The following is an 18,868-nucleotide window of genomic DNA, read 5'->3' as shown; positions in this document are numbered from 1 at the left end:
ATGTAACTGTAACCCCTCTGCACAGTATTTTTACAATAAAAATGTATTTTAAAAGAATTCTTTTTATTTATTTTTTGTGGGGCTTGAACTCAGGGGCTAGGCGCTGTCGCTGAGCCCTTTTGTGCTCAAGGCTAGAGCTCTACCATTTGAACCACAGCTCCACATCTGTTTTCCTGGTGGTTAATTGGAGATAAGAGTCTCACATGGACTTTTCCAGATGGCTTCCTATCACAATCCTCAGATCTCAGCCTCCTGAGTAGCTAGGATTATAGGCATGAGTCACTAGTGCCCAGCTCCTTTAAAGAATTCTAATGTATAAATTGTAAATCAATTTTTGATATTTAAACTTTCTGAAGTAGTGAAATATTTTAATTATTACCATTACTAATTTATACAAATTTCATGTGTGTGTGTGTGTGTGTGTGTCTGTGCGTCCGTGTGTCTGTGTGTGTGTGTAGACCTATTTCAGAGCTTGAACTCAAAGCCCTGTGTTCACATTAGGCTTTTACATTCCTAGCTAGAACTCTACCAGTTGAGCCATGCCTCCAGTGCAGTATTTTGCTAATTAATTGCTGATAGTCTTTTGGACATTTCCAGTGGGCCTGGTTTTGGACCTGATCCTCAGATCTCAGCCTTTTGAGTAACTAGGATTACAAATGTGAACCACTGTTGCCTAGCTAATTCTGTAATTTTTTGTATTAAGTGAAAAGCTACTGAAAATGATAAAAAGAAATATATACAGCATTTTAATTTTATTGACTTTCTTGCTTGCTTGCTTGCTTGCTTTTCATCTTCTTTTCCTTCTTTGCCAGTTCTGGGGCTTGAACTCAGGGCCTCGGCACTGTCCCTGAGCTTCCCTTACTCAAGGCTAGAACTCTACCACTTGAGCCACAGAGCCACTTCTAGAATTAAATCCAAGGCTTCATACATGCTAGGCAAGCACTGTACCACCAAGCTACATTCCCAGCCCAAGACAGTTTTTCTTAATAACGAAAGTAACTATTATTCACTCTCCTCCTTCCATACTATAGTCACCAATTAAGCCCATCCCACTTAATCTCTTATGATTCTAAAGTTTCTCTTACTATAGTATCTATTGGACAATTCTTTTTCAAACATAATCATGAGTGTCATGTTCTTTGCTTCAATGATTACCCTTCCCTGCCCTAGATAACTAATTAAATCTATCCATGCATACTTCCTTCTACTGGACCTAAACACCAGCTTTGCAATTCCATTTTCTTTTAATTAAGAATTCCTTTCTCAGCATGCAAATTCGTAATCTTTCTTGTAAACCTGTCTGGTGTTTTAGTGAACTTTTCTATTTCTAAGAATTTGAAGAGTTTATATAATCATGGTAACAATAATGAATTTGTTCCACTCACTACAATTCTGACCATGGTTGACTTGATTAATTCCCTTGTGACAACTTCTGAAAAAAAAAAAAAAGAAAAACTCAAATAATATAGAACCTGGATTCACCAACCTAAGGTTTGAGAAATAACTCAGCAGCTTTGCTTCCAAATCAAATGTCTTCTCATGCCTAGCGCCCATGGCTCATGCCTGCAATCCTAGCTACTCAGGAGGCTGAGATCTGAGGAACTAGCCTAGCAAGGAAAGTCCATGATTATCTCCAATTAACTTTAGATGAAATTTGGAGTTCTTCTTTTGTATTTCTCTTTTTCAACACACATCAATTTAGAGGTACCTTACTCTTTTACGTTCTTAATGGAAGCCAAATGCTTTTTGGGAATGCTTTTGGAAATATTTATAACTGTTCCCCTTTACTTAATCTTCCTTGGCTCTGTGATAGAACTCTACTCCTCTGATCACAGATCAAATGAATTATACCGCTTGTTATACTTGTTCCTGAAAACATCCACAAAAGCTATTAGACTTGCTAACCACCTCCACAAATAGTTGGAAATGCCATTGCTTATTTTTGACATACATTTTAAGACTATTATTATGCATATGTGGGTCCAAGAAAAAGAAAAAAAACATCATCTGTTTTCTGTTTTGTTTTAAATCAATTTAGTACTATCCCAATTAAGTAAATCCTCTGTTAAGAAAATGCTTGTATATAGAAAGAATGCCATGACATATCATCTTGGGACACTTTGCATTTATTTCTCTAGAGAGCTGCTGCCATATAGAATGTGCATAAAGACGTTGAACAGTGGGTGTAGTTTAGTGGTAGAGTGCCTGCCAGGGAGGCACAGACCCAGGGTTCAGTCCCCAGCACCAGTTAGTTAATTAATTAATTAGTCACATTTATGTTTAACACATTACTAATTTTCATTTATGGGAAACAATTTCTGTTTTTAAGGGACAAACATAAGAACACTTTTAGAACTGAAGAGTTTCTCTAAGTTCTTGGAAGGTGGCTCTGAAACCTGAGCATTCTTGACATCTTGGCAAACACAAAAAGAAATGTGTGTCACACTGTTTTGAAGATACTCTATTCCCAATCTGACAATACATCAGAAATATAGCCATAGATCAGAAAATATTCTTCTGAGATAAAACTTGCAATTCATCACAGGATGTGTATACTGTATTCTTAATTAAGAAATGTAAGGGGCTGGGAAGGTGACTCAGTAGTAGAGCCCTTGCCTTGCATGCATGAGGCCCTGGGTTTGATTCCTTAGCACCACATAAGCAAAAAGAAAAAGGCCGGAAGTGGCGCTGTGGCTCAAGTGGTAGAGTGCTAGCCTTGAGCTGAAGAGCTGAGGCACAGCGTCCAGGCCCAAAGTTCAGGCCCCACGACTGGACCTCCCAATAAAAGAAATGTAAGAAGATGGGATCATATTCCATTGTGTATATATACCACATTTTCTTTTTTGTATGTTTTTTATTGTAAAAATACTGTACAGAGTGGTTACAGTTACATGAGCAAGGTAATAAGTACATTTCATATCAAGGGTTGTTGCCTCCTCCATTTTCTTGATCCATTCATCTACTGGGGGTCATCTGGGTTGGGTTTATGTTTTAGCTATGGTGAATATATATACACAAAGGAATTCTATGCTTCCATCAGAAAGATGGAAGCCCCATTTGTAAGGAAATGGAACGAATTGAGAAAAAATCATATTAAGTGAAATAAGCCAGACCCAAAGAAACATAGGTCCCAAAGTTTCCTTTATTTGCAATAATTTTTATATTTTTAGGATAGCTTTAGCATATGAGCAGAATAGCTCAGTAGCTTATGTACGTATGACCATATAAGATGATGCTAAGTGAAATGAATCCAAGACATAGGCAGAAGAGATTTTTCTTTGCTGTTGTTTTTAATGTACTACGTGATTTCTTACTTCTTTTGTGTATTCTTCCCACTATGGTTCATCCCTTGTTTTTACTGTATTTGATTTTGGTACTCTGGGTAATGTATATATGTTTATCTGGATTAGGGAAAGGAAGGGGACCAACAAAATGGTAAGACAAGGGACAAAGGGGGAATCCAATCCAACAGTGATATGTAGGAAATGATCTGTACACCTTAGCGGAGATTGCAGGGGAAGGGAAAGTAGGAGAAAAGTGAGGGAAGGGGTAACAAATGTGATAAGAAATGTACTCATTACCTTACTTATGCACATCAGCTTGACAATAAAAATAAGTATTTTTTTAATGTAAGAAGAAATCAATGTCTAGGACACATGAAAGGCAGTAATAGCCAACACAGTACCATATGAATTAGTGCAAAGACTGGGTCTTATTCATCATGATATTTCCTGTATTTAAAATGGTATGAGAAAATCCTGAACCCTCACTAATAAACACTTGAATAACTAACCTATACTTGTAGCTATAGAATGTGGCCAGCTCCAGATACATGTTCCAAGTAAAGCTGATTTATTTCTTTGGCTCTCAGTTGTAAATCATTTACAGGAAACATATGATAATATTTTGGATTATTTTGAAAATGTCCATAACTGCCAGCAAAGGATCTCTCTGCCCCAGAAGAAACAATTCTACAATCGCACGTCATTGGATTCTGTAGAGAATCTGGCATGTCACATGCCTTTAAAGCATCCATGTCCAGGAACAAAATTAGGAAGATAACTTCACTCATTTTTCCCCATGTTAACACACTAAACAGTAATGAATTGCTCACTGGCCAAGCTGTTCCTTTGGCCATCTTCACTGCCAATATAGTTTTCTACAATATGCTCAGGCCATAGTTATCAACAAAACAACAACACTAAAACCAATGGATTAGTCATGCCTATGTTCACTTATCCCAATAGCTATTATGAGAAGGAAAAAAAACAGATATGTTCACTGTACCTGAGCCTAAGTGTTAAAGGGAGAATAATCAAGTAAGTGTTAAATTCTGGTATCTGAAAGAGGCAAAGTAACTTTTCAAAACTGTTCCTAAAGGCAATACTATTCAAGCCTCGATGCTAAAAATGACAAACTGTTGTTAATTAAAAAAATTATGACCTAGCACTGGTGGCTCATGCCTGAAATCCTTGCTAATCAGGAGGCTGAAATCTGAGGATCACAGTTTGATGCCAGTCCAGCAGGAAAGTCTGTGAGACTCGTATGTCCAATTAACCACCAGAAAACAGGAAGTGGTGCTGTGGCTCAAAAGTAGTAGAGCACTAACCTTGAATGAAAAAGCTCAGAGACAGTGTCCAGACCCTGAGTTCAAGCCCCATGACCAACAAAAACAAACAAATGAAAGTTATGGAGAAAACAAAGCCCTTTGATTAGCCCATTAAGACATGGTAGTATTCTCTGGGTTATGCAGTTCAGTGATGCCACCTTCAATTTTGTTGAGAGTGGGTGCAAAGGGAGAAAGTACCATGAATGCCTTGTGTTCAGCATGCCTTCTACATAAAATAATCACAAGCTTTGCATGCATGCCATTCAAAGGAAAAATTGAGAAAACCATTCTGCAAAAGTGCCTCACTCTAATCATGTTTGAAAAAGCCCATATTGGCACCATTCTTTACAGACAGTGGCCAGCAACACAGTGAGTCAGTGATGGTATGTAAAAATGCCAAGATGATTGCTAGTTATCTCCCAAAATATTTAAAGGGATACAAATACTGCCAATAACACTACTCTGTTCCTAGCATGCATGTGTGGAAACCCATCAGTATATGGGAAGAAGTCAGAGAACCTCAGACAATGCTTGAGAAATCTGACATTTTAGATGTGTCCAGGGTCTGCACCTCCTTGTTGGCATGCAACTTCAGAGAGTGATGGTTCTGCTTTCAATTTTTCATGTCTCCCATAAAATATTTTCTTGATTTTATTATTAAGTAGTTTGAACAAAGAAGTTACATTTCTATAAGTCAGGTTATGAGTATAGTGGGTCTTGATCAATGTCACCCCTTCCTCACAAAAAATTTATTTTAAGTAAATAAGAAATGACCAATGACTTGCTATTTGCACACCTATGTGAAATATCTGCAGTATTTCTCTATCTTCTGAGGCTCACAAAATCTCAAGGATTCAGTATCCTGTGACTCTGAGGCAGACACAAGTGGATGCATCTGGCACAAAGCACAAAATAGGGTCTGAAATCTTCTTATGCCTTGAGCTCTTCATGAAAATTATTCTATTGTGTGTTCTGTAGGAGACCCCTGGAGTATGAGTCAGAAGGGATAGGAGGCTCATGTATTTGCAAGCGTACCAGCTCCAACTCCAACTGCAGGAATAAGGAAGAGAATGCCAAGCTTTACAACTCTGACCTCTGGAGTTGATCTGCCTCCATCTGACACTTCTCTATTCAGTCTCTTCCTTTCCATTCATGGTGCATTCCGTCTTTGTCTTCCCCTCACCTCCTCAATTCCATATGCTGAGAACTCAGACTGTTCTCAGCACCAGACCTACCCTCCATTATTTCAAGACAAAGAGGTCTTACTATTCATTTACCTCATACAACTCAAGTTAGGATCTTGGGAATGCTTTCAATTTGGTTTCCCTTAAACCACACAAGAATCACTTAGTGAGCTGAAGTTGTATGACTATAATTGCTTTCATACACAAAAACTAATTTTGTAGATGCATGGCATAATAATCAAGAATAACAAAGATGGACCTTGCTTTGGTCACTGGTTTTCTTTTCAGAGATTCTTTATGCATGCAAAAATTACATCCACAAAATGACACTGAATAAATAAGAAACACAGAAACATCAATTTTCTTTAAAATTGTATTATGAGGCCCAGATTTATCATCTAAGCCACAGGTCTTAATAAATCAAATATAAAATTAGATACTGTCTGTATTGCATTTATAGTAGAAGTAACAGTAGAATATTTAATAACTGTAATAATATGCACACATATTGAGTTCATGCACTGTTTGCCAGAAACTACAGAAAGCATTTTGATGTACAAAATAAAATATACATCCAACAAACGAGTACATCACGTACTCTTTCCTCCATTCTACAAATAAACAATCTAAAACCAGGAGAGCTTGGGTTACATACTAAAAGTTATGTAGACAACAGAAATCTGACAGCAACAAAATTCACCATCCAGCAGAGGTACTGATCTTATCCATTACTTTATAAAGTAATACAATGCCCCATAAGGTCAGACTCCCTCTTTAGTTCTGAGAGAGATCAGATCTCTCTGTATTAATTTTTGCCAACTGCAAAGCCTAGGTTTTATTTTTATAGATTTGAGAGTAATAAAATTCACAGAGACATGTTATCAGATATCTCTGTATAGCCCAAGGATAAATACCAAGAGTGAAGTTGAAAACTGACCCTCAGACCCTAAGTTGGTGATACAACCTCATGTTTTTCATGGCTATAGGCTAAAAGCTTCTTCACTGGTTCAGAGTACTGAAAAAAGAACACTAGAGAGAAAAGTTCTTTCTAGACAAGCTCCTCAAAATAGCTTTTTGAAATGTAGTTAAGCATGGTACTCAATCTAGATTTTCTAGACTGCATCTATAATTGAAATACCAAGCCTTGTCATTTCTAATAGTTGTCACTGTTGAAGACTGTAGATGTTAGCTGTCATCAATCTATGAGGCCTGTCCACACATTCATTTTACTGGTGACCTTATAAAATTGGTCCCCAAACAAATAATGCTCTGTTCCTTCAGGTTACAATTTAAAAGTCTCTTAGGAAAATAAAAATCTGTGGGTATCTTCCATATTGTTGGTTCCAATAACGTAAATGAAGATAAAAAGGAAATTTGTTTACATGACAGGCTCCCTCTAATCTGAATGCATGTCCTTAGTCAATAAGATTTCCAAGCAATTCCACCTAAGACTTTCTAATTTAGAAAGTATCTACCAAATGCATAGCATATCAATAGTTTTGTTATGGGTTTCCAAACAATATTGCCTCTTAAAATGACAGTTTTCATGATGTGATACCTTCTGCTATTCCAAAACAAATTAGGTTTGTTTAAGAATTTGAATTTAGTTGAGCTCTCCTGGCAAGATATACATAAGATAATTAGAACCCATCCTCAAATTTGATAGGTAAGTCAAGTCAAAAGTGGACCAGAACCATAGCACAGTAGACAGAGGTCATGTGATTTTAACTGGTGGAATAATTGTTTTAATTCTTCAAGAAGTTAATCTAAATTATGCCTATGTTAATAGTAAAAGATGAATGTGTTAATAAAGTCATAATTTTTACATTCATTTGAAAGTTAAAGACAGTCCTATGATTCTTTTCATGTTACCATATGAAAACTTAAGTGAATGGAAATTAAACTTCATGCAAGCCAAAAAAAGTGCCTAAAGTGTATCATTCCAGTAATCCTAGCTACTCAGGAGGCTAAGATCTGTGAACAGCCTGAGAGAGAAACATCTTTAACTACCCAAAGCTAGAAGTAGAAGTGTAGCTCAAGTTGTAGAAGACTAGCAGTGAGCAAAAAGCTAAGGGAAGAACCCAAGCCCTGAGTTTAGGCCCTAATACCAGCACACACACACAAACACACACACACACACACACACCACCACCACCACCACCACCACCACCACCCCCCACCAACAACAAAAATTTACCCAAGAGGTAATTGAGCAGTTACTAAGTACCTCCATGGTTCTGTATGGGTAGAAATGTCACTGAATCAAGTGAGAAAATAGGCAAGAAATTTCTGAACTCATAGAGACTTCATCTGACTTCAACAGACAAAAGTAGGCAACTATCACAACAACAGTAAACACTCCTATTGAAATGTAAGTGCTTATGAAAAGAAAAAAAAGCTTGGTAAGACCGCTGAATAAACACATTTGTAGTATTTAATAGCTTAGTCAAGGTAGACATCATCAAGAAAGGAAGAGAATAGTGAGGAAACAAAAAACAGTTTTCTTTCGTATCCAAAGAACAGGAGTGGAAGCCAGGGGGACTGAAGCAGGAGAGTTTTGTGAGATGATGAAACAAAGAATGAGTGGGAATACAGCATACTCAGCTTTAGAGGATAGCATGCCTGTAATCCTAACTACTCAAGAGACTGAGATATGAGGATCGCGGTTCAAAGCCTGTCCAGGCAAGAAAGTCCGTGAAACTCTTATCTCCAATTAACCAACGGAAAAACCAGAAGTAGTGGCTCAAGTAGTGGCTCAAGTGGGAGAGTGCCTACCTTGAGCTGAAGAGCTTAAGGACAGTGCCTAGGCCCAGAGTTCAAGTCTCACAACCAGAATAAAAAGAAAAAAAGAAATGCTCTTTGCAAAGAATAGGGTACCAAGGAAGGATTTTAGGTAGGTGAGCTATGTGAACTGACTTAAATTTTAAATAAAATCTAAAATTAAGCACAGAATACTTTAAAATGTTATGACCAATATATTGTTCAACCTTCATCATATGTATGAATCCCTATATACCATCCTCCTCTCAGAATAACATAGAAAATATTAATCTCAGAGTATCTTACATAACTTCTATAAGGAGAGATAAAGTAAGAAGTAAGAAGTTAAGTCTAAAGTGGTTGAACAAGTTTACACTCCCACCAACAATGAAGTAAGGTTCCCTTCTGTCCACATCCCCTCCAGCATCTGTTGCTATTAGAGTTCTTGATTTTTGCCATTCTAACTGGGGTGAGGTGGTATCTCAATGTTGTTTTGATTTGCATTTCTTTTATGGCTAGGGAGGTTGAGCATTTCTTCATGTGTCTATTGGCCTTCCTTCTTTCTTCTTCAGAGAAGTTTCTCTTTAAGTCATTAGCCCACTTATTTATTGGGCAGTTGTTTCTTTGAGTAGTATGGAGGTTCCTCAAAAGACTCCACATAGAGCTTCCCTATGACCCAGCAATCCCACTTTTGGGCATTTACCCAAATGTTCACAAACAAGACCACACTAAAGCTACCAGCACAACTATGTTTATTGCAGCCTTATTTACCATAGCTAAGATATGGAACCAAACCAGATGCCCCTCAGTAGATGAATGGATCAAGAAAATGTGGTATATATACACAATGGAATTCTATGCCTCCATCAGAAAGAAAGAATGACATTGCCCCATTTGTTAGGAAATGGAAAGACTTGGAAAAAATTATATTAAGTGAAGCAAGCCAAGCCCAAAGAAACATAGGTCCCATGATCTCCCTTATTTGCAATATCTACCATATGTATGAGTCAAGCAGAAAAGGTCAGATAAGATATGTATTTTAATGTTTTTTTTCTTTCATGCATTTGTTTCTAATGCAATTATAAGATTATTTCTTTGTTGCTTTGTATGTCCCTCCCCCACAGTATAACCCCTGCTTTCACTGTATTTGATGTCGGTATAATTTGTGGAGGGGAAAGGGAAAAACAAGTCGTTTAAATAAGGATACAGGTGAACCTGTTGCAACAATGAGAAGTACAAGTTGTCATGTAGAAAACGAACTTTACAACTTGGGGGGGAGGGGAGGATTGGGGGGAGGGAGGATGGGAAAGGGGAAAGGGTAAACAAAGGAGTTGGCTACAATGCTTGATAAGAAATGTACTCATTATCTTGCCCATGTAATTGTAACCCCTCTGTACAGTATTTTCACAATAAAAAATAGTATTTCAAAAAAAGAAGTTAAGTCTAACTTGTAGTTAACAACTAGTTTCTCTCTCCTAAGCATGAATTCATAATAAAGTTTTAAAGAAGTTAAAATATTGAGATTAACTATTTAGATTAATTGTATATGCCATTCTTTTCAATATTATTAATTGAATGGTAATGAAAATCTACTTTTTTTAAATAACAAATGTGCATTCAGACAAGTATTAAATGGTCAAATAACTGCTAAGGACTACAGCTGTAGTGTGTGTGTGTGTGTGTGTGTGTGTGTGTGTGTGTGTGTGTGTGTGTGTGTGTGTGTGTGTGTGTGTGTGTGTGTGTGTGTGTGTGTGCTAGTTCTTGAACTCAGGGCCTAGGCCTGTCCCTTAGCATTTTTGCTCAAGAAAAGACCACTACCCTATGAGCCACAGCTCTACTCCTGAGTTTTTGTTGGTTAATTGAAGGTAATAGTCTCATAGGCTTTTCTTCTGTGGCTGGCTTTATACCGTGATCCTTAACTCAGGCCTAAATAGCTAGGATTATAGATGTGAGCCACAGAATCCAGCCCACAGGTGGTATTCTATCTAACCTGTCTTCAGAGTATGTAGCCAGGTTATAGTATATATAATATATGTAGTATATAGCCAGGTTATCTCACCGCACCACTCTTTTATGGAGTGAAAATCAATGTATCACCTCAAGATGCTTAACTAAAGCTCCAGGCAACAATGAGTTAATTCCATTCTTTGGATGATCAACTGGTTTCAGAAATCTAACAGTCAGCATTCATCATATGGTCACAATGATATGTGAATCAGTATGTTCCTTAAATCACAGATGCTTTATGATGCAATATCTTGCCTCTGTGAGCTTACAAAGTTATTAAGGTAAGAGGGGATACACAAAGATGTAGCAAATAATACAAGATACCACTAAGTCCCAAATGAGATCTAGAGCTAATACCTGCTAAAAACAAAAAAGTCAATAGAAGGAAAAAAGGAATCCAGGTTATAGAAAATATTTTCTACAGATGACTGGTGTTAACATGATTTGTAGAGAAAAGGTGGGTTGTTGATCAGCAGAGAAGAGGAACAAAATATGGCAGTCAGAGGGACTATTATGAACAAAGGCAAAAAAGAACAGGTAGAGAGATGGGATGTCAGGAGCAAATGAATAGATATGTTTGCAGTGCAAAGCGATGAAAACTGAGTAAAGTGGGAAACAAAAAGTAGACAATGGAAACCTTATTAAATTGGGAATTTAAGAAGGGAGGAAAGAAATTGACATTTGGTAAGCTCTCCGAGTAGGGCCCAGGCTTCTTGCAGGCTGTGGTTTTGTGAAATCCTCACAGCATGGTTAGAAGGTAGAAAGGCAGATCTGCTATGGCTACTGTCAATGAGAGGAACATATATACAGGCCAAGATATAGCATTCTATCCACACATGAAGCAGAACCTCAGGCTAGTCCTGTTTCCCTTCAAGACTTAGGTGCATTTCCCTGTCCCACATAACAACTCCCAGATGTAATGCATAGTCACCAAAATATTTAATTAAGAAAAGAGAGTGGCATATCCAAAGCTGTGAAGACTAAAACTTATCAGACTATGAGATATTAGCATATGTTCAATATCAGAAGATTGAAGGAAAACGAGTAAAGTAAGAAAAAAGCTATTAACCAAATAACAAGGCAGCAATAATCTGTAATTGACTAAATGGTAAGAATTTTTTGTCATTTATTTTGGCATATATGTTAATAAATGAAAAAAATTCAGATTTAATGAATAAAAATTTTAAAATGATAAGAATTTAACAAATACCATAAATGAAATATCAATAAGTTAACACAAATACCCAAATCCTACCACACAACTATAAAACCAAAGTGCAAATACTCTTCCTCAAAACACAAAGAGACAATGTTGAGGCCTAGCTTTGCTGTTTGAAAATGCATTTTGGCAGTATATGATTTATTTTAAAATAATAAAATCTGAGGGTAAAGGAAAATTATTTTTCTATTAGCCAATTAATGTAATGTGTTATGTAAATGACTATCATTCCTCACTTTGATTTCTCTCTCTAAATGCAAGGTACTACTTAGAAATTCAAGTCAAACTAATATTTACATGGCATATTATTTAACAAGAAGTTGGGTCTCTTCTGAATTTTTCTTACCCCTGGATAATACAAATGATGCAATTTCCAAAGATACACTGAAAATTGACAAATAGCTATATTTATTCAAAGCCATTATTTGCATAAATATTCAAGCATTGGATCAACACAAATATTTTAAGAAACTTATTGTAAAGTTGCTAAACCTTAACATATATAAGATAACCATGTAATCTCTGAAATCTAGTGTTTATGTAAATTATTTTTAAATTGTAAACAATTTGTAAACATCGAAGTTATGTGTAAAGAGCACATTTATCATATACACAAGATGTTAATTATATGTGCATATAAATGCACACAGAAAAAGAAACAGAGACAAAGAAGAGAGATACAACGAGACACACATGGTGGGTGGTTGAGACAGAGAGGTAACAATACTTGATGAGTAACAATGTTTTGACTCATCCTCCTTTTAGGAATTACACACCTACCCTGCTTACACCTAACTCAGTAGTGTCACTTAATAGGACTGAGGAATAATTCAATCATAACATATTAGCCAAGACCAAATTCTTTTGCCTGTATGAATAGAAATGTATTTGCTTTTCTGACTGGAAAGTTCATGTTTCAAGTTTGAAATCAAACTGTGCCACAACCTAGAAATTTAGGCTCATATCCAATGTGTATCTAAGATGTCTTCAAAAGTTTCAAGAAGGTAAATCTGAACTGCCATTTAGAAATATCAGTTGTGTGTGCAAAGAAATATCATTATAAAATCCTAAAAATCTGTTTGTTAAAATGCAATCCTGACATATTTTGTTTCCTTTCATACATTATGTTTGACATAGCCATAACTACTCAGTGCTGGAAAGCTTTCACATACACTAAGCGTATTAAACACAGCCTTGTATAAATAAATTTGTCTGCAAACTGTTCACACAAAAAGACTGGGCTCTTTATGACTTTAGGTCTTCTATAAAAGGTAAGTTAAAAGCATTAGATGTAGAGAAAGGGAAGAGTAGATAAAGTTTATTCCATACATCTTACTTTTTCATCTATGATTTTGAATACACAGCAATGTATTCATATTACCCTTAACTTTAAAAGGCATTATTTTATGAAAGCTTAAAAAAAAAGGAAAACTATTTTTACCTCCCAGTCCTGGTCTAAGCCGATTATCGTAACCATCCAGAAGTCTGTCTAGAATTCTTGTAAAGATGGTAATGTTATTTTTAGCCTCATCTTCTTGGATGTTAGCCAGCACCAACCTAAACAGATAATTTTACAAGCTGATATTTATATATATACATATATATGCACATGTATGTTTTGCAAGTGAGACATGCTCTTCCTCCTTGGCTTGAATTTTAAACTCTCTAAGCAATTTGTGTCATACATTTTTCTCCTTTATTTCATATCTTTAAATATGGTTATAAGGAAGGCAAACATGCTGTTTAAAATGGATACTGAGAAGTATATTCTCAGAAGTTTGGTGATAAAACTATTTGAGGTTTCTAACACTTAATTCTATATAACATTATTTTCTCTAAACCCATGCCCTGATTATTTATGATTATTTATCATCACATGAAAAATTATTATTATGGTTATTCTACGGTTAGAAAAGTTCAGTAATCAAAGGGATTTCTAAAATAATTCTTCGGTGTTTTAAACAGTAATTAGAAAAAGCAGTTGCCTGTTTGGAGGCATAAAATTTCTTTATCTTCCTCACACATATCCTTCTTTATCTTTTACATCTTTTGGTTTTAGAAACCAGGATTGTTTTCTTACTTTGGGTATACCTCCACCCAATGGCCAAGTACAATATAGACATCAGGGGAACTCTACTGGCTGAGTGCCAGCCTTAGTATAACCAGGAGGTAGAGATGGACTTTGAAAATATCAGCAACAACACAGGATTGCAGAGAACCTTGGAGGGCTGGTTCTCCTGCCTGCTCTCAGGAGAGAGGAAGGAGGCCAAATCAAGACCAAAATGTCCAGTTTTTCTCTCTCTTTTTTTGTGATAAATTTGTAGGAAGATGGGCTTAGAGTATCATCAGAAAAGGTTAAAAACAGTGCTTATTCTCCATTATTCTCCATCATAAAGTCAAAAATCTGATTTTATGAAATTCAGAAATTTGATGCAGAAACAACTCCATGTATAAGACAGAATGTCCCTTGTCACTGTCATCATTTCTTTCCCCCTCAGAATGATTCAGAGACTTAAATTACTGGCCCAAAAAAAGAATCCTTTATATAATAGAATAAAATACTGGCATGAGCATTACTGGTCAAATATAGAACAGAAAACTAGTAGAGAGTTTAAAGCACTGAGGATTTTTCAATGATTACTACTTGTCATAGATTATTCATGCCTTTTAAAATCAAAGATTCTATATAATTACATTCTGATCAAGGTATATTGTGTAACACACCATTGGCACTGGCCATTTGCATTTAAATGAATATTGTGCTATTGGCTAAAAATACAGAATCTCAAAAAACTGGTAACCAACTTCAAATGAATACTGCTTTCAGAGTAGAATAAATTTTAAAATACTAATAACAAGATAAACATTTTCATAGTATATAAATAAATCAGTTACATCCATTAGCCTCAAAAGTTTCTATATTGCTTACTTAAGCTGATTTTAAGACAAATCCTAAAGAATAGTCATAAAATTCCAAGTAGAGCATTCTATTCAAAGTAGTTTTTAATCACATTTTATATTTTCTTTTTAAAGACAATATTCAGATGCTAGAGTTTTCAATTAAATAATGTTTTTATATGCAGTTTTCTTTTCAGTTCCAGAAAATATCCTCACACTTTGACCATTACTTTGACAGGAATACAATAATTAAAAAGAACATAATGACATTTTTAAAGCCATACTCATGAGAGCGTTCTTACAAAGCTAGCATTTTATTCTGTTGCTTTTAAAAAATTCTCATCCTCATGACATTAGAGATGTTCCCTGATGGTAAAACATTTTTTTCTTAAAAAAGAAATCAGAAAAGATTACAGCTAAGATGTAGTTTTTGAAAACATAATTTCATGTTTGGAAAAGGCAGACCAAATTAGTTACACATTTGAAATGAATACTCTTTTGGACTTTAGTCATTTAAACAATGAAAGATCTCCAAGTAAATAATATGGAAAGTTGATTAATAGATCAAGCTTTTGTTGTATTGTTTTGGATTGAGAGATTGTATACTACCTCCACCTAGAGGTTTAAGACTCACACGTCATTTGGATTTTCCATGTTGACTGAAAGCACCAAGACCATTTAAAAAGAAAAGGGGGTGGGGGAGACTGAGTTCCCATTCACATCACTTAGCTGGTACTTTTCTGGTATCTTGGAGGAACTTGGTCTTTTTTACATTCTGGAATTATTATAAGTACACATAGCCTAACCACTTCTTTTTCCTTTTAGAATATGCCATGAAATGGACATCCTCAGTGACTTTTCTTGTATAGAAATTTTTTCTATTCACTTTTGCATTTAACTGCTAAAAAGCAAGAAGTACTGAACTTCTGTCATCAATGCCACTTCATACTTCACTGTCTTACTCCAATCTTGTTTAATAGAAATAATGCTTCAAAACACCCTGATCCTCTTAATACCACAGATTGGCATTCAAAACACACACCTTTAACCCTGACTTAAAAACAGTCAAACACAAGAAATGTCTCACCTGGCTGGGTCCCACACCAAGAAAACAAGAAGCAGAGACTGCATATTGTAGATGCTTCCTCTCCTCTCCATCACCCCTCTTTGCAAAGCCATTGGAGGGGGAAAAAATAAACACACACTTAACACTGCCTTCAGTCCCACCATCCGAGTAACCCCAAATAATGCAATTACATTTGCAGATTTGAGTTCCGCTATTGAAGATACTCCAATGGACTGAGCGCATATATAGAAAATATATTATATATAATGGAATTATTGGGGAGGAGGATTTTTTAAATAGCAGAATGACCATCCTCAGACCCTCCTCTCCCAGGAAACCCCCATCCTCCCCCTCCAAGCCCGATCGTCAGCAAATACTACATTTTGTGCACACATGAAATGCACAACGCCTAGGACTTAAAAGCTGACATAAACTAGAATAGGTTGGAGGGGTGAACGGAAAAGAGGAGGAGAGATGGAGACTTCACTCTATGACCCCCCCCTCCGGCCCTCTAGCAAGACCACCCTGGCAACCACAGAAAGAAAAGCAAGGAGTAACCAGCCCACTTTTCCAACGATTCCCCTTTTTTCGTTACCATGCATCGCGATTTCACGCCCTCCCTAGCACTTACACAAAATAAAATAACAGGGGTTGGGGAATCAAAGCAACGCAAACATCTCTCTTCCTGTACCATGCACACGTTTTGCCCAAGACCACGTCCAGGACCCAGCCAGAGCGCGGCGGGAGGCGGGGGGGGGGGGTTCCCTATCAAGGGCTGCTGTGAAATGATGCTTTTGACAGCTGCCCTGGAACCAACAACGACCACGATTCGAGGAGGAGCGTGAGGCTCGGAGCCCACAGCAGCCAGGCAGGCAAGGGCGAGCACTGTGTACAAAGTTGAAGACTATAAAAGAGCTGGGCTACCCAGCTGCCCGGCAGGCTCTGGGCTCTCATTGTAGTTGCCAATCTGCTTCTGGGAAGGAGTACTGAGAGGGTGATTATTGAAAGAATCTGGAGAGGAGAGGGGACCCGAGCCCCATCCATGTCCGGGGGGTGGGGGGGGGAACGGGAGAGGAGGCATGCACGCCCAGGCAAAGGCGAATGGGGAAAGGTCTTGGTTGGAAACAACGCGTGCCACCCTACCTGCACGGCCAGCAGAATTCGACGTTTTCCTCCTGGTCTCCTCCTTTTGCTTTAATCTTGATGAGATATAGGAAACTTGAGAGAGAGAGAGAGAGAGAGAGAGAGAGAGAGAGAGAGAGAGAGAGAGAGAGAGAGAGAGAGAGAGAGAGAGAGAGAGAGAGAGAGAGAGAGAGAGAGAGAGAGAGACTGCAGCAGCTGAGTGCGCTGGGTTGGTGGTAGGAGTACAAGAGGAGAAGGCGTCCGTCCGTAGTGGCGGTGATGGGCGGAGGAGGAGGGGGGGGGGGAGGAGGAGGAGGGGGAGGAGGAGGAGGTCGGGGGAGGGGGAGCGATGGCTGGAGGGGGATCGGGCGGAGGCACGGTGCGCGCAGACAGTGGCGGGCACGAGCCCCGCGCCTGGAGAAGGAGGAGTCAGGCTGGGGAGGAGGAGGGCTAACGAGGTTCCCAGGAAGGCAGGGACCCCACCTCCACCCCACTCCATAGTACCCCTCCTCCTGCCTCCCTCCTCACCCCAGGCACCTGCAGTGGCACAGCCCGGGCTGTGCGGGGCTCCCCCTGTGCGCCCCGAGCGCTGCTCCCGGCGCCCACGCCGAGCAGCAGGGACAGAGCCCACGCCCCGCCGGGGGCTGCTCTCCCGGAGACCCCTGGAGCTTGGAGAGGGGGTGTAGTAGGAAGAGGGGCCACTGAGGGGTGCTGATGTGCAGTCGAAAATTCAGGGTGACCGGGAGACCCTAGTGCCCGGGCGGCTGCGCCCTGCTGCCTGTACCCCAACATCCCCTGAGGAGCAACGTGTGGCTGTCTAAGAGGTAAAGACGCGCGGCTCCCACTGGAGGGCGAAGGGACTCGTCACGCCCGTACTCAGTCATCCGCGCAGCCACGCAGGACCAAGTTCAAAGCGTGTGGCCTGGACGCTGACCGCAGGAAGTTTCTTTGATTTCCTTAACGCCCCCTGGGTGCACCGCGCGCTTCTCCCCATTCCGGCAATCTGGAGCGATTTCCCTTCCGCGCCCGGAGGGCTGGAGACTCCCCCTGGACCCTCTGAGCAGTGAAGTCCATTTGAGGTTGTACACGTCCTGAACCCTCCTGCTAGCTCTTGGCAATCCTTTTCCCCAGATCGCTTTTCGCAAGCATCCTCCCCTGGCCCCACACCGATCAGACTCAATCAACAGCTCTAAAAAGTTTACATTACCCCCAGCCAAATAATAATAATAATAATAACAATAATAATAGTAATAGTAAAGGAGGGAGGGAAGGTGGAGGAGGAGGGGCCTGCTGACCATACAATTCCCAGAGTGAGGAAGATGTAGCAAGGTTTGAGGTGTTCTTGCTTTGGGCGTCCATCTCCCTCCCCTCCACACACACCTGAGTCAAGAGACTGTCTGTCTGAAGCCATAAAAATCCAAACGTGCCACAACAGCCACAACAAAAAGAGACATTTTGTGTGTGTGTGTGTGTGCGTACTACACAGAAGACAGAACGTTGTGCAGACTCTACTAAGGCAAAGCAGAGCTGGTGTTTATCTTTTCCAGAACTTGTTATAAACGTTCCACACTTTAAAAAAAGAAAGAAAGAAATATAAAAGGTAAGTACGCAAACTGCTGATGTTTTGTTGTCATTTTTACATGCAAAGTGAATAAGTTCCAAACACTACAATTATGCTAGTTGTGCACCCCACCCCAATAAAATGTCAGATTATTTTCCTAGAGGGTGCAATTTTTGTAACAACCGACATGACTAATTTACAGTCCGTTTTAGCTTCGCTTTGAAGATTACAGAGAAAAGTTCAGCCTTTACAGTGTAAGCATTTCAAATGTCCATTTAAGCCTACTGTTCACCTCTTTCTGAATGCATATAATAGGTTACAACCTAAACAAACATTTGTTCTCTGATTTAGCTGGCTCTGTGGGGGAAGGGAACACCACCCAGCTTTCTCCTCCATCATTAATATTCCTTCCCTGACTTGCTCATTGCAGGCTAATTGAAAT

General features: G+C 38.5%; 1 protein-coding gene across 3 annotated transcripts in view; it reads right to left on the bottom strand.

Annotated features, from left to right (window-relative positions):
- Gabra2 (gamma-aminobutyric acid type A receptor subunit alpha2) overlaps nt 1–16,969 on the bottom strand; it is a 123,137-nt gene extending 106,168 nt beyond the window's left edge. For 2 of the 3 annotated variants that reach the window (XM_070013227.1, XM_070013229.1), the window contains exons 1-3: nt 16,887–16,969; nt 15,765–15,842; nt 13,221–13,336 (exon numbers count right to left, since the gene is read on the bottom strand). In XM_070013227.1, coding sequence (XP_069869328.1) covers nt 13,221–13,336; nt 15,765–15,835 — 187 coding nt within the window. In that variant the 5' untranslated portion in view covers nt 15,836–15,842; nt 16,887–16,969. Of the gene's footprint in view, nt 1–13,220; nt 13,337–15,764; nt 15,843–16,374; nt 16,432–16,886 lie in introns of those variants that run through there. The other variant, XM_070013228.1, reaches the window with a different exon arrangement.
- Between the last annotated feature and the right edge of the window lie 1,899 nt (nt 16,970–18,868).

The sequence above is a fragment of the Dipodomys merriami genome, unplaced genomic scaffold, assembly GCF_024711535.1.
Source record: "Dipodomys merriami isolate MVZ:Mamm:240054 unplaced genomic scaffold, mDipMer1.0.p SCAF_9, whole genome shotgun sequence".
Lineage (NCBI taxonomy): Eukaryota > Metazoa > Chordata > Mammalia > Rodentia > Heteromyidae > Dipodomys > Dipodomys merriami.
The sequence above is the reverse complement of the archived record's forward strand: the minus strand, read 5'-3'. Positions and strand labels throughout refer to the sequence as shown.